The sequence below is a fragment of the Zingiber officinale genome, chromosome 5A (assembly GCF_018446385.1).
Source record: "Zingiber officinale cultivar Zhangliang chromosome 5A, Zo_v1.1, whole genome shotgun sequence".
Taxonomy (NCBI): domain Eukaryota; kingdom Viridiplantae; phylum Streptophyta; class Magnoliopsida; order Zingiberales; family Zingiberaceae; genus Zingiber; species Zingiber officinale.
The window spans coordinates 106,790,839-106,804,196 of NC_055994.1; the positions used below are offsets into that span (position 1 = coordinate 106,790,839).

A 13,358-nucleotide genomic window follows, 5' to 3' on the forward strand; every position below is an offset into this window, starting at 1 on the left:
AATTGATTGGTAGTAAACAGAATGTTGTGGAATCGATTGACCTGATCGATTGGAAGTAACCAATCGATTGGTGAGTCACATCAATCAATTGATAAGGTACAAAATAATCATTTTAAAGGTTTAAACTATTAGATTCGATGGCAATTGATTGGTGAAGTCTATCAATTGATTGATAGGTGAAATCAGTCTGAACAATAGCCTTATAGTGAGGATTTTGAGAAGGATTCTCATAGCCAACTATTGAGGGTTTGGGAACAAAGTGCTACTACATTTCCTACCACCAAGAGACATTCCAAAGTAAGAAAAGAGCAAAAGAAACAAGGTTCTTCATTATAAAATTATTTTCGATTTCTTTTGTAATTGAAGGAGCAAACAAAGTAAAGTTCTTCATTTCTTACCACCAAGAGGTAATCTTGTTTGCGTTTTTTGTTATGTTCTTATAAGAACAAGGTGGTGCGAGGTTTCTCCACCTTCAAAAAGTTTTTGAGAAAGAGTGTATTCATAATGGATATGATCACTGGTGTAGATCCTTGGATTAGTCATCTCAAGGAAGTGGATATTAAATAAATCAATGTGTTGTACATGTGGAGTCAAGTTTGAAGCAAGATTTTCGCTACCTATTCGATGACGAGCACAAAGCAACTATGAAAAGTGATTGAAGTTATTCATCCATCCTTTAGCTCGCACGGTCCTAATAGTCTAGATTATTGTAAAGACAATTTAGCAACATATGCTACCATCACAAAATTGAGAAGAGGGGGCCTTCTATCATAAAAGAATTTAGCAACATATGCACACAGGTCCTTTAGCTCGCACGACTGCTGGTTCAGAGTCCGGAGTCCCCGACCCCCTCTGTGCCCCCAGGGCGTAGCGCAGATGGTGGGTGCATGATATCTCTGGCGTAATGACCAGGGGTCGATTCTCATGAACTGACGACCTGAGGTTTATCCCGTCATGCGCCTATGACCTATGTACCTGCATGAACCTCCCTCCATATCCATGAGGCCGGCACTAGGGAGACCGCTAAGATAACGGATCTACCTTTTTTATAATAATTGTAATCATGCAAGCTTAATACGAAGCACGGTGGTAAGATGATTGTCTCTAGACATAATACATTATGTGATCTTTACTAAATCCACACCCAACTAAAACGCACATTGTGAAAACGTTTTTTTTTTCCGGTAATTAAAGTTTTTAGTTTTTCGAATCGCTTTGTTTTAAAGATGACTGATATAATCTCACGAAAATTTTTTATTGATCACCAGGTAAATTAAAAAACATTCATAGAGATCAATATAAGTGACCAATTTTCTTATGTTTATCGTCTCACGGGAGAAATATTTATACAATAGTCACAGTTAAGATTTAAATCTTAAATTCATGACTAATTACTTAAAAGACCTAACTGCTAGGAGCACCGTATCTTTCAAACGTAGAATCCTCTTTTAATAACTTTATACAGTTAGAAAGAAAAAAAAAACAAAAACTTTCCAAAATCTTAGGATTTATGAGCTCCACTATGAGCATCTTGCTTGCCTACGGAATCCACTCCCCCGTCACTAAACTTGATCAAAACCAGTCGATACGATCGAGATCTAAAAGAATTAGTCCATGGCCCTTATGCCTTATCCGATCGAATCGGTCAATCAGATTGGTATTTTTTTTATCAAACCGAAAACCGAAAACAAGAAGAGAAGTAAAATAAAACTTCTTATGGGCTAATGAAAACTTGAATTGGCATTAGGGTGGCGGTCAAAGTTTTCGATTCCAGCTTACCATCGAAAGCACAAACTCAATGTCAACTCGTCTAGTCTTCCACTTTCTCGTCTCTCCCCATATTTTGCCCCTTCTCCTATGTTTTGCCCCTTCTCTTTTCTTAAATTTTTTTCGGGGAGTAAATCTCTGAGCTTGTGTACCTCACCTTATTATCATTTACCAGTTTGACTATCATAATTTATTTCCTTCATTGATGACTTGAAATTGAATACGGCGGAGGCGCTAAGACGAACAATTTCACCTTTTACCCCATGTTTTGCCCCTTCTCCACGCCTCAAACCCCGGCCGTCCGTCTCCCTCTTGTTGTGTGTGTGTGAACTTCGGTGACGCAATGCCGCCAAAGGTAAACCGGCGTCACAGGAATCCATTAACTCCCTCAAATTAAAATAACTTCCCCGCTTGACCCGAGCCAAAAGCAAGTGGCCGGTCGCTCCCGATCCGCTCCGCTGCGGGGGACAGCGAATCGATTCTTCCCCATCGCCCACTCGCCTCCGCCCACGTGTCCCTTCCGACCTCCTCCTCCTCCTCCTCGCTCGTTCTCATGAGCCGTTCCGCGAAGTGGTTCTCGTCTTCCTTGCACTATATATGCGCTCGCACAGAGGGGGCCGGGGACTCCGGACTCTGAACCACCAGCCGTCGTCGCCATGGAGAGCTCAGCCCGGCCGGACAGGAAGACTATCGAAAGGAACCGGAGAATCCAAATGAAAGCTCTTTACTCGCAGCTCATCGCCCTCCTCCCCGCGCCCTCTTCCAAGGTATAATTGAATAACCGAATCTGTTTCAAACTAAAACGAAAGTTAGATGGAATCACGAGGGTTGAGTACTCTAACTAATTGTAAAGCAGGAAGGAACGGCAGCGGTGGAAGGACTGACTCTGCAGGAGAAGCTGGACGAGGCCATAAAATACATAAAGGAGAAACAGGGGAAGCTGGAGAACATGAGGAAGAGGAAGAGGCAGCTGAGTGCAGGAATTGGAAAGCAAGCGGCTACTGGTTCACGCGAATGTTTGCCCAAGATTGAGGTGCATAGATGGAGAACGAATTTAAATTCTGGGTTGAAAGTGATGATAATGAGCGGTCCGTGGGAGCACCAGAAGGTGTTCTGGGAGGCCATCCGAGTGCTGGAAGTAGAAGGGTTTGAGGTGGCCACTGCAAGCTATGCAGTAACAGGGAACAGAGCTTTCCACATAGTTCAGTCTTTGGTAATCTACTTCTTCTTCTTCTTCTTCTTCACCTTCACGTTTTTGCTGCATGCTTATTTGCTACAATGTGAAGTTCAACTCTCCCTGTTCCAGGTCACCGAGGTTAGAACTGGAGTAGAGGCTGGCAGAGTGCTGGAGAAACTGCAAAAGACAATATTCGATGTCTGAGTGGATGAAGAGACAAGAAAGGATAAAAATGGTGTTAGCTCTTGGAAGTTTATGTTCAAAATTCATCTTCGTAAATAAAATGAAGATTTGAGAGCTCTGCCATGTAGCGTATGAAAAGATTGTTAGCTCTTCTTTAATTCTTCAGATACCTATAAATCTAATGATTTAGATATTGCCACTGTCTTTGTCGAGGTATTGCATGTGCTTCCACGTGTTATTCATTTTGAAGTAGGTAGAAGAAAAACATGATAAGGACTCCAGGGTTAAAGATTTTGGTCATGTGCAGCCGATAAAAATAAGGGGTGAATTACTCGAAATTAGAGTTTAAAAAAATATATCTGGCTTGTTTAGTAAAAATACATAATTAGATTAAGTAATTCAAGATAATTAAATTAATGAAAATAACAATTTAAAAAGGAATAAGTAAAAGGATCAGGATTTACTTGGTTATAATCTACGTTGATCCTGTCCGGAAGCTGAGTCGGACGAAGACTGTCTGGGTTGTCCTTGGTGTTGACAGAAAGTCACGGGGACGCCTGGTCGATCTGGCACCTACTGGAAGAGTTCCCACGAGCGGATGACGAGGGGTGATGACCAGGATGATGAGGCGAAGATTCTGCACACACTCAGACAAGCCGCCCTCATGTTAGAGACCAAGAACCAGGGAAAAAGTCCCCGGGTCAGACCCTTCAACGCTCAAGTCAGGTACTTTTTCTCCAGAAACACAGTGAAAGGACGAAAGGTAAAAGAGTGCGAAAAGACGAGTGAGCGTACCTGCGTAGAGACAAAGCCTCCCTTTTTATATGGCAGTGGGTACTTCGAGAGTTTGACGAGTGTCAGGGAATGTCGGGTGTCAGGATTTATTTAGTGGTGAATGACACCTGACATCTTCCTATAGGTTTGAGGAGGAATCGGGGGGCAATAAGCCCTAGACCGTTAGCATATTCCCTGACAGGCAGTGATTATTCTCTGACGGGTTGTTACGATTCCCTGATTTGATTGTCGTATAGTGTATGTTTACCCCGATCTGTTAACCCTCGACTGGGTCCTTGTACCTACAAATCTTGACCTGTAGGCACAGACCTGCATTTCCTGGCGCATTCCATGGTGTGTGTTTGTTGTCCCATAAATCCCGGTCTGTACGTCCTGCCCTTTATTTGCTATTCGGTCTATCCTGGTAAATCCAGACCTACGCCTACTGCCCGACCCATCGAGGACTTCTCTTGTCATTCCTTAAGTCTCGTTCCGTATGTACGACCCTGTTCTGTAAACCTCAGTCCTTCGATTTTGACCTGTATGCCTTGATCCGTATATCCTGACCTGTACGTCTTAGTCCGTATATCCTGACCAATACGTCTTTGGTCCGCTTATCCTGCTCTACGAGTCTTATCCTGTAAATCCCGACCTACAAGCCTTACCTTTCGAATTCCTACTTGATGTGTACGCCTTAATCCTCCTGTCCTGACCTATACGCCTTGATCCGTATATCCTGACCTGTACATCTTAGTCCGTATATCCTAACCTGTACGTCTTTGGTCCGCTTATCCTGCTCTGCCAGTCTTATCCTGTAAATCCAGACTTGTAAGCCTTACCTTCCGAATTCCTACTTGACGTGTACACCTTAATCCTCCTGTTCTGACATGTACGCCTTGATCCGTATATCCTATCTTGTACGTCTTTGGTCCGCTTATCCTGCTCTGCGAGTCTTATCCTGTAAATCCCGACCTGCAAGCCTTACCTTTCAAATTCCTACTTGACGTGTGGGCCTAACCCTGGAGTACCACTTAGGTCCGACTGGGACCCTCCTGCAATTCGAACCTTTGACCACCACGTAGGCCAGACTTTTGACCACCACGTAGGCTGGACCTCTGACCATTACGTATGCTTGACTTCTGACCGCCACGTGGGCTTGACTTCTAACCACCACGTGAGCTTGACCTCCAACCACGTCAGCTATCTGACCCCACTATCATACACCGTATCATACTTGATTATTAATCTAAGACAGATGAAAACATAAGAAAAAAATTTCCTTCTTTGAAGGCGGAAAAACTTTTTACACTAGTTGGAAGCTCAGAAATAAAATAAGAAACGAATACAAGAGTTGTTGTTTAATCCCTAGGTCCAGATATCTTTTTATAGCCCCTGGAAAATCCTATATGTTGCTCGAAGACACCTTCAGGTAGGTCCAAGGTGCCTCCAACATGATAAGTTTTATCTGCTAATACGAGTGGTAATTGGTAGACCCAGGGGATGACGTGGAGGTCAAAGTCAAGATGACATGATGGTTAAAGTCAAGGGAAGAGGGCATTCCCTACCCAGCTTTGTTATTCGCCCATCGCTAAGACTCTCAATGCAAACCTGGCCGGATTACAAGCCGGTCGAATATAGGGAGTTTAGTGCTTCACTCTCGAACTGGGAAGCTAGCATGTCCAGTCATTTAATAGCCGACCCAGTTTAAGGGATCTTCGACCTACCACACAATCGACCGACCATAGGTCTGGTTAGCATAAGGGTCGAACTCCCCGATTCTTTCAAATCCATCTACACATGCCAGTCGATCCTATTACTGGCAAACCCTATGGGTATCCACGAGATCATAAGCCTGTGTATCCATTCGATAATGGGGCTGGACAGGTTCATATGACTCTATACCCATCTCTCATACACACAAGTGTAAGGTAACTCTCTTTATAAACCCGGTCAGACTTCCAGATCTTAGGTTCACTTTACCTACAAATTATTATACGGATGATATGCTTAAAGTGTAAGTACCCCATGATAATTTTGATATAGTCAACCAATTTAAGTTAGATCCTATGTATTTGATCCTTGTATCAAAGTGTTTAGGAGCTTAGAAACACAAGAAGTCGAGCGAAAGACGTAGCTAGAGAGAAGGATGACACAGAAAAAGGAGTGATGGGCTTGGTGCATCCGAGGGACGAAATGCTATGGAAGAACACATCGATGAATGAGAATGCGCGATGTTCAAGGGATGAGAAGCTAGGAAGGAAGCCTGCTCAAGAAGAAGGTCAGAGTTAGGTTCGGGTGAGCTCAACTTCGGTAACCGGAGCATCACCCATGTGAAGAAGATAAGGCAACTTCAAATGCTTAATGGGCTGGAAGTCTGCTCTGCGAAGACTGCCTTGTGGAAGGCGCCTTGCATGGCTTGGAAGGCGCCTTCGATGAATAGTGCAAAGACACCTTCCAACCCATGGAAGGCGCCTTCTCTAGTCGTTACCCAAGGATAAAGTTTTATCATCCAGAGATAGAATTTATCCGATGGAAGGCGCCTTAGACCACTTTGAAGGTACCTTCGAACTGTGGATAATATTTTCTAGGGGTTATAAAAAGACCCTAGACTTAAGAAATATTCAATAACTCTTGTATTCATTTCCTAGCACATTTCTGAGTATTTAACAAATGTAACAGGCTTCTCAGTCTATATGAAGAAGATCTTTTTAGTGCTTTCTTTTATCTTGGATTAACAACCACCTAGGTTATAACCAAGTAATTCCTTAGTCTCTTTTATTTTATTAGTTACTCAATTTTCTTTTATATGTATGCTACTAATCTGAATTGAAAGATCGAGAAGGGTGTAACTTATTTACCCCTCTTGCCAGTCTACCTGCGCCAACAAGTGATATTAGAGCCTAGTTGCTTCAGAAGGACTGACTACCGAAGTATAAAGATGATGGCCAGTCCCAACATCTACCCACCTAAGTTTGAGAGGGAGTTCACGACATGGAAGAAACAAATGAAGGTATTTTTTAAAACTAATTTTGAATTATTGTTAATAATCAAATATGGTTTTGTAGCCCCTAAAGACTAACAAGGAGCTAAAAAGGAGGAATACCAGTGGACTAAAAAAAAGAAAAAGTCGACTTCATAGCAAATGAACGAGTCGAGTTCCACTTGCTGAGAATACTTCCACCCTAGGAAGTCAGTCGAATCAAAACCTACGAATCAGCAAAAGATCTTTGGGAGAAGTTCCTGGAGCTATATATATGAAGGAACATTTGAAGAAAAGCTCGCGAGATGGGACCTGCTCTGAAACCAAATCAGTAACCTTTTTTACTGATTAACAAATCAGTTGCTCATCTACATGGAAGAATCAAGGAGCTAATAGCCGGATTAACAAATCTCAAAGAAATGGTAACTAATTGGGACGTACAAAGGTATGCTTTAAATGCATTTCTAAGAACACCGGAATGAACATTGATAGTAGATTTCTACTATATCTCTAAAGACCTCGAAGTCAGTACACTAGAAAACCTTTTTTTTTCTTTTGAATTACACGAGTCTCGATGTGTAGGATAAAGGAAGGGACCAAGTCATAACCTAGCACTACAAGCCTAGAAGAGTAGACCAAATTCAGACTCATCTATTGATGAAGACGAAACATCCTTCATGGTAAGAAAATTCTCTAAGTTTTTTTAAATCTAATAAATTCAAAAATTCGTAGGCTAAGAAGTTTGTTCTAGAAAAATGGAAAGTGTGGTGCTACAATTGTCAAGAAGAAGGGCACATCAAGGATGACTGCTCGAAACTGAAGAAGAAGGAGAAGAACAAAGGGCCAAGCAAACCAAAGCACAAAAATCTGAAGGCAATGTGGGATGAGTCATTATCAGAGTCTGAACTAGAGGAGTATGTCGGACTAGCACTCATGACGAGCCACCAAGAAGAAAGTATTGATGAAAGAGAAGCTGTATCTGAGGAAAGTAGCAGCGAAGGGGGAGCATCCAACTTCGAACATGATATGGTAAGTGAGGTATGTCTTCTACCCCTGATTAACTTTATTTAGGAATAACTTTAATAACTAGATCTTTATGTAAACTAAAATTTAAAAATAATAATTTAAAAAAGGAAAATGTGGATTTAAAAAGAAAATTAGCTAATCTATATCTATTAGAATTGTTTGATAAATTCAAGATTGAGAATGTTAAATTAAAAGAACAAATAGAATCCTTGAAAAATAATTATGCATGTTCAACTTCGAAAGATGTACAAAATTTAAAGTTTAGAAATTAAAAATGTCTAAACTGGTATATTAGGAACCATAGGAGTCAAATTAAAAAAAAATCCTAAAAATTATGTTCCACCAAATTTTTTGATTAATTCAGTAGGAAATAATTTATATTGGATTCCCAAATCATACCTAGTATAATTTAAAGTTAATCTTATATATGCATGCTTTAAATTTTAATATATTTTATCTTCCACAGTATTCAAACAAATTATTTAAGTGTCTACTGTTCGTATTTTAAATTGAAATTTTTTTTATAGTATCTGATGATTTAATCTACAAATAAATTTTTTAAAAAAATTTCTTTTTTGTTAAAATATTTTCTATGATATTTTTTACGAAAATGATATTTTAAAAAATAAAAATATTTTGTAGACCTATTTTTGAAACATTTTTTCTTTATGTGAGAAAATGTAATGTTTTTTATCATAATAATTTTTTTTTTGACATTTTTCAAAGTTTATCTGAATTATTACAAATTATTTTTTGAAAAGTTAGTTTTTAATATTAAAAATTCAGGTAAATAGATATTTGGGAACTTTAATTTTTCTAGTATTCGATAATCTATTTTTCATATCCAGAAAATTTTAGAAGAATTTTTAGAGTTGAAAATATTTTTAAAAATTATTTCTAAAAAATATTAGCTTACTGATAATTCTTGTTATGTACCCCTAGAAAAATAATTCAATTTTTTTTAACCGTTTATTTTATTTTTCTTAAATTTTTTTATGTGATCAAAGGGAGAGAAATAAGTATAAATTGTAGGATCGTAAAGTGCTAGAGGGGGGGGGGGGGGGGGTTGAATAGCGCTCATGGCTAATTTGTTCATTTTGGGTAAATACACAGTGAAAAATAAAGATAGACAACACAAACACTAAGGGGGCGTTTGATTTAGGGGAATAGGAGTAGGGAATGGGAATGAAAATCATTGATTGTCATTGTTAATATTTGGATTATAGGAATAGGAATGCAAATAAGGGAATGAATCCTTGAAATTGGGTAATAACTCATTCCCATGTACCTCCCCTTCAATGAGCCATTACCCTATTTTCATCAATCAAAATATTTCCTTATTCCAAAAATATTCTTGACCTAAAACTAAAATTTTCTCCCTTAATACCAAATATCAAAATATATTTATTTATTTTTTCTTTCATATCACTTCTCTCTCCTTGTTCTCTCTCATCATTTTATCACACACTTTCTCTCTCCTTAATCTCTCCTATCACACTCTCTTTCCTCTTTTTTTCTCATTACACTTTCTCTCTTATCATACTTTCTCTCTCCTCAATCTCTTCCATCGCACTCTCTTCCTTCTTTTTCTCTCATCATACTTTCTCTCTCCTCAATCTCTCCCATCACACTATCTTTTCTCTTTTTTTCTTATCACACTTTCGCTCTCATCACACTTTCTCTCTCCTCAATCTATCTTGTCACACTCCCTCTTTTTTTTTCTCAACATTCTTTCTCTCTCATCATACTTTCTCTCTCCTCAATCTCTCCCATCACACTCACTGCTCTCTTTTTTCCTCATCACACTTTCTCTCTCATCATACTTTCTCTCTCCTCAATCTCTCTCATCACACTCTCTCCCCTCATTTTTCTCATTACATTTTCTCTCTCTTCATCCTCTCCCATCATACTTTCTCTCACATCATATTTTCTCTCTCATTTTCTCTCATCATGATATCTCCTATCACACTCTCTTTTCTCATTTTCTCTCATCACACTTTCTCTCTCTTCATTCTTTCTCATCACACTTTCTCTCTCATCAGACTTTCTCCTTCATCATTCTCTTTCATCATATTTTTCTCTCACATTTATCTTTCTCTCACATCTAATTTTTTCTCTTATTTTCCTTTAAGGGTAAAAAGGGAAATTTTGGTTTATTCCGATAGAAAATATGCAACTAACCAAACATTGCTTTTAAGAGTGATATTCATGCTCATACCCATTCCCATTCCACAATACAATGATTCTCATTCTGATTCCTATTCCTAGGAAAGAACCAAACGCCCCTAAGAATTTACTTGGTTCGGAGCATATGGCGACTCCTACTCCAAGGCCTGCACATGAGAGTACTTTCGATGGACAACACTAATCAATCAGAAAGATTACAAATAGAGTTTTACAAGTAATTAGAAATTTAAAGAATACTAACAACTTTGTATAAAAAAATCTTCAGTAGAACCGTCGTCGGAGCTTTCGGGCATTGTTGAAGTGTTTTCTGAGCAACTCGAAGAAGCGGAAGTCGTTCATTGTGCTGTTCTCAAGCTCTTGGTCGAAGTTGCTTTTATAGGCTGTTTTGAGCACTCGGAACCCCTCCGGGCGCTTGGACCACATGGCTCGGCCACTCTGTGAGCTCCACATTAGCTTGGCGATAACTTTTGAGTTCCAAGCGCCCGGATCCCTTTTGGACACTTGGACCAGATTTTTTCAACCCCCTTATTTTCTGTAAAATAAAGTTAGTCTAGGCAAAAACAATATATCTAAACTGAAATTTGACAGCCTCTGACTGTCCGGTTCTGACTTTGAGTTTCGTTGTAACACTAGGTCGAACCGACGCCTACTATTCCTTCTTCGGGGAACGAGTCCTCACCTACTTCTCTCAAGAGAAGTTACTTGTTGTCAAACCGGTCCTCCAGACTGACTGGACTTTTGCTCAGCGCCCGAGGCTTTCAGTCTTCATGTTGAAGGTCTGCTCCACGACCCGTCCAGACTTCCACCTGGTCTGTGACCACCAGGATTTCAACCTAGAGTCCCCGACTTTAGGATTTTTCTTGAAGTGCTCAACCTGCCAAGACTTTTCTCTTAGGGTTACCTCCCTATAGGACCTAAGGTTACCGCTCCCTAGGGTTTTCCACCTACCTAACCGCAACTAAGACTTTTCATCACCTAGGGTTACCACCCCCTAGGACATAGGATTACCACCCCTAGGGTTTTCCACGTACCTGCCTAGAATTCACTAGGACTTTTGCCTAAAAACACTTAGGACTTTTCCTGCAAGCTCAATCAACCTTGTTAGATCACAAGACAGCTTAACTTTGGACTCTTTGACATAATCAAAACTCAGGTTCGATCTTCTAGTACTCCATGCACCAACAATCTCCCTTTTTTTATTATGGAAACCTAATTCAAAGTTAAGTAAAATATAACAATAATTAAAGAATTTCAGCATGAGCATAAATATAATGATTTGTAAAAAAAATCTTTATGCTCCCCCTTTCATAACAATTATGTTTCATTTAACTCTAACCTCTCTCTCCCTATTTGACATATATCAAAAAGAAAATAAGTAGAGAGAAGGTTGTTTAACATATAACGATAGTAAAAAAAAATTATTCTGTTTAACTTTAAACTCCTCCTGAAAGGTAGCAAAAAGAAACTTAGCCAATTTTTAAGAGTTGAAAATGATTTAGCTTTTGAAAAAAAACTTAGCTAAACATAGCTTTTGAAAATAATTGCTTTGAAAAACACCTAACTAAATTAGAAATGCTTTGAAATAACTTAGCTTTTTCAACAAAAACTTAGCTGAAGTTAAGCTTTGAAAATAATTTCTTTTGAAAAAGAGTTAGAGAAAAACTTAGCTTTAACAAATTTTGATAAATACTTAGGTTTGAAAAAGATTTGATAAAACATTTAACTTTAAAAAGAATTTCTTGTAAAAAATACTTAGCTAAGAAGATGAATTCTTTCAAAAAGAAACTTTATTAAATACTTAGCTTTGTCAAAACTTAGTTAAACACTTAGTTTTTTAAAAAATATTTTTTGATGAAAAACTTAGTTAAGTACTTAGCTTAAAAAAGATTTTGATAAAATCTTAGTTTCAAAAAATTTGATCAAAAAATGGTTAAACAGGAAAACTGAATTTCCTTTTAAAAAAAACTTTAACTTTTCAAAGAGCAAAAAGAAAAGTTTATCTTTGAAGTTAAAAAAAAAGAAGAATATTTTAACTTTTCAAAACAAAAAATTAACTTAACTTGACTCCCTTCATTCCCCCTTGATTAATACCTTAAAAATATTTTGAGGATCCTAGAGTCTAAGTATGTATAAGATAAAAGAAATTATCTATTTTTCCAATTTTCCAAGGTAGTTTTTTATTTCTGATTTTCCATCTCACCCTTTCTAAGTTATCAAACATGTAAAACTTATGAGTTTGTGTGAGACAAAGTTAAGTTTATTTTAATTTTATCAATAATCAAAAATATTGAAATTGAGATTTTTGAATTTTTAATGAGTTTGAATTTCAAATTTTGGAATAAATTTAAATTTTGAATTTTAAATTTTTAGAATATAAGTTTGAATTAATAATTTTAAAATATAATTAAAATTTAAAGATTAATTGAACATTTGAAAATAATTAAGATTTTTTAAAATCATTTGAGTTTTGTAATTAATTAAGCTTTTGAAATTAATGTTTGAAAATTATCATGTGAAAATTAAGATCTAAAAGTTAATTAATATTTGAAAATTAGTAAGATTTGAAAGTTAATTAATATTTGAAAATTAGTAAGATTTGAAAGTTAATTAAAATTTTGAAATTAATTATACTTGTGAAATATATTAGATTTTAAAATTTATTATATTTTAAATTTAATTAAATTGTAATTTAGTTAACTTAATTGAATTGAGTTCAATTAATTTAGATTTGATTAATTACTTTTTAAACCTAGGTCCATCTCACCCTTTTCTAGATTTTCAATCAGGGAATCTTAATAGTTTTGTGAGATGATTAATTTAATCTTCAATTTAAATTTAAATTTAAATCTAAGAATTGATCTACATTTGAATTAGACTAAGATTTAACAGTTAGCCAATTAAATATTTATTTCAATAATTGACTTCCAGGCTGCGGTGAGGCACTAGGCCTTCTAGGGTATTGGATCATCAACCACTTCTAGACAAAATCTTTTAAAGAAATTGAATATTTAATTTTCTTCCTGAAAAATCCTAGGTCTAATTAGTCAAGTGTAGATCAAGCCTAAGTCCTTATCTACCCTTGTTTAAGCATGAATAATGGAAAGCAGTAAAGCATACATCAAACAAATTTATCTAATAAATATGGTCTTTTTATTAGCCCCCCTGGATCATAGCCTCGATAGGGTCTATCAAAATAATGGATTTGATCCTTGGGGATCCAATATTGACCAAGTCCAACTTGATTAATCAAATTTGGCTTGGGGA

The 13,358-nt window shown here is 37.2% G+C and overlaps 1 protein-coding gene across 2 annotated transcripts; it reads left to right on the plus strand.

The window, feature by feature from the left end:
* Window positions 1-2,217: 2,217 nt before the first annotated feature.
* LOC121983107 (transcription factor bHLH162-like) lies at window positions 2,218-3,292 on the plus strand. Of its 2 annotated transcripts, none has more exons than XM_042536080.1 (3): window positions 2,218-2,534; window positions 2,621-2,980; window positions 3,074-3,292. In XM_042536080.1, the coding sequence occupies exons 1-3, from the start codon at window positions 2,424-2,426 to the stop codon at window positions 3,146-3,148; spliced, it is 546 nt and encodes a 181-aa protein (XP_042392014.1). In that variant the 5' UTR covers window positions 2,218-2,423; the 3' UTR covers window positions 3,149-3,292. The 2 variants fall into 2 exon arrangements, with proteins under 2 accessions (XP_042392014.1, XP_042392015.1); XM_042536081.1 differs by having other exon boundaries at window positions 2,624-2,980.
* The last annotated feature ends 10,066 nt before the right edge of the window (window positions 3,293-13,358 follow it).

Excerpts from the sequence above, each read along its gene's own strand:
- LOC121983107 (XM_042536080.1), top strand. The coding sequence starts at position 2,424 with ATGGAGAGCTCAGCCCGGCCGGACAGGAAGACTATCGAAAGGAACCGG. Across the intron at positions 2,535-2,620 it reads TCCCCGCGCCCTCTTCCAAG|CAGGAAGGAACGGCAGCGGT; the intron begins GTATAATTGAAT and ends CTAATTGTAAAG. Across the intron at positions 2,981-3,073 it reads TCCACATAGTTCAGTCTTTG|GTCACCGAGGTTAGAACTGG; the intron begins GTAATCTACTTC and ends TCCCTGTTCCAG.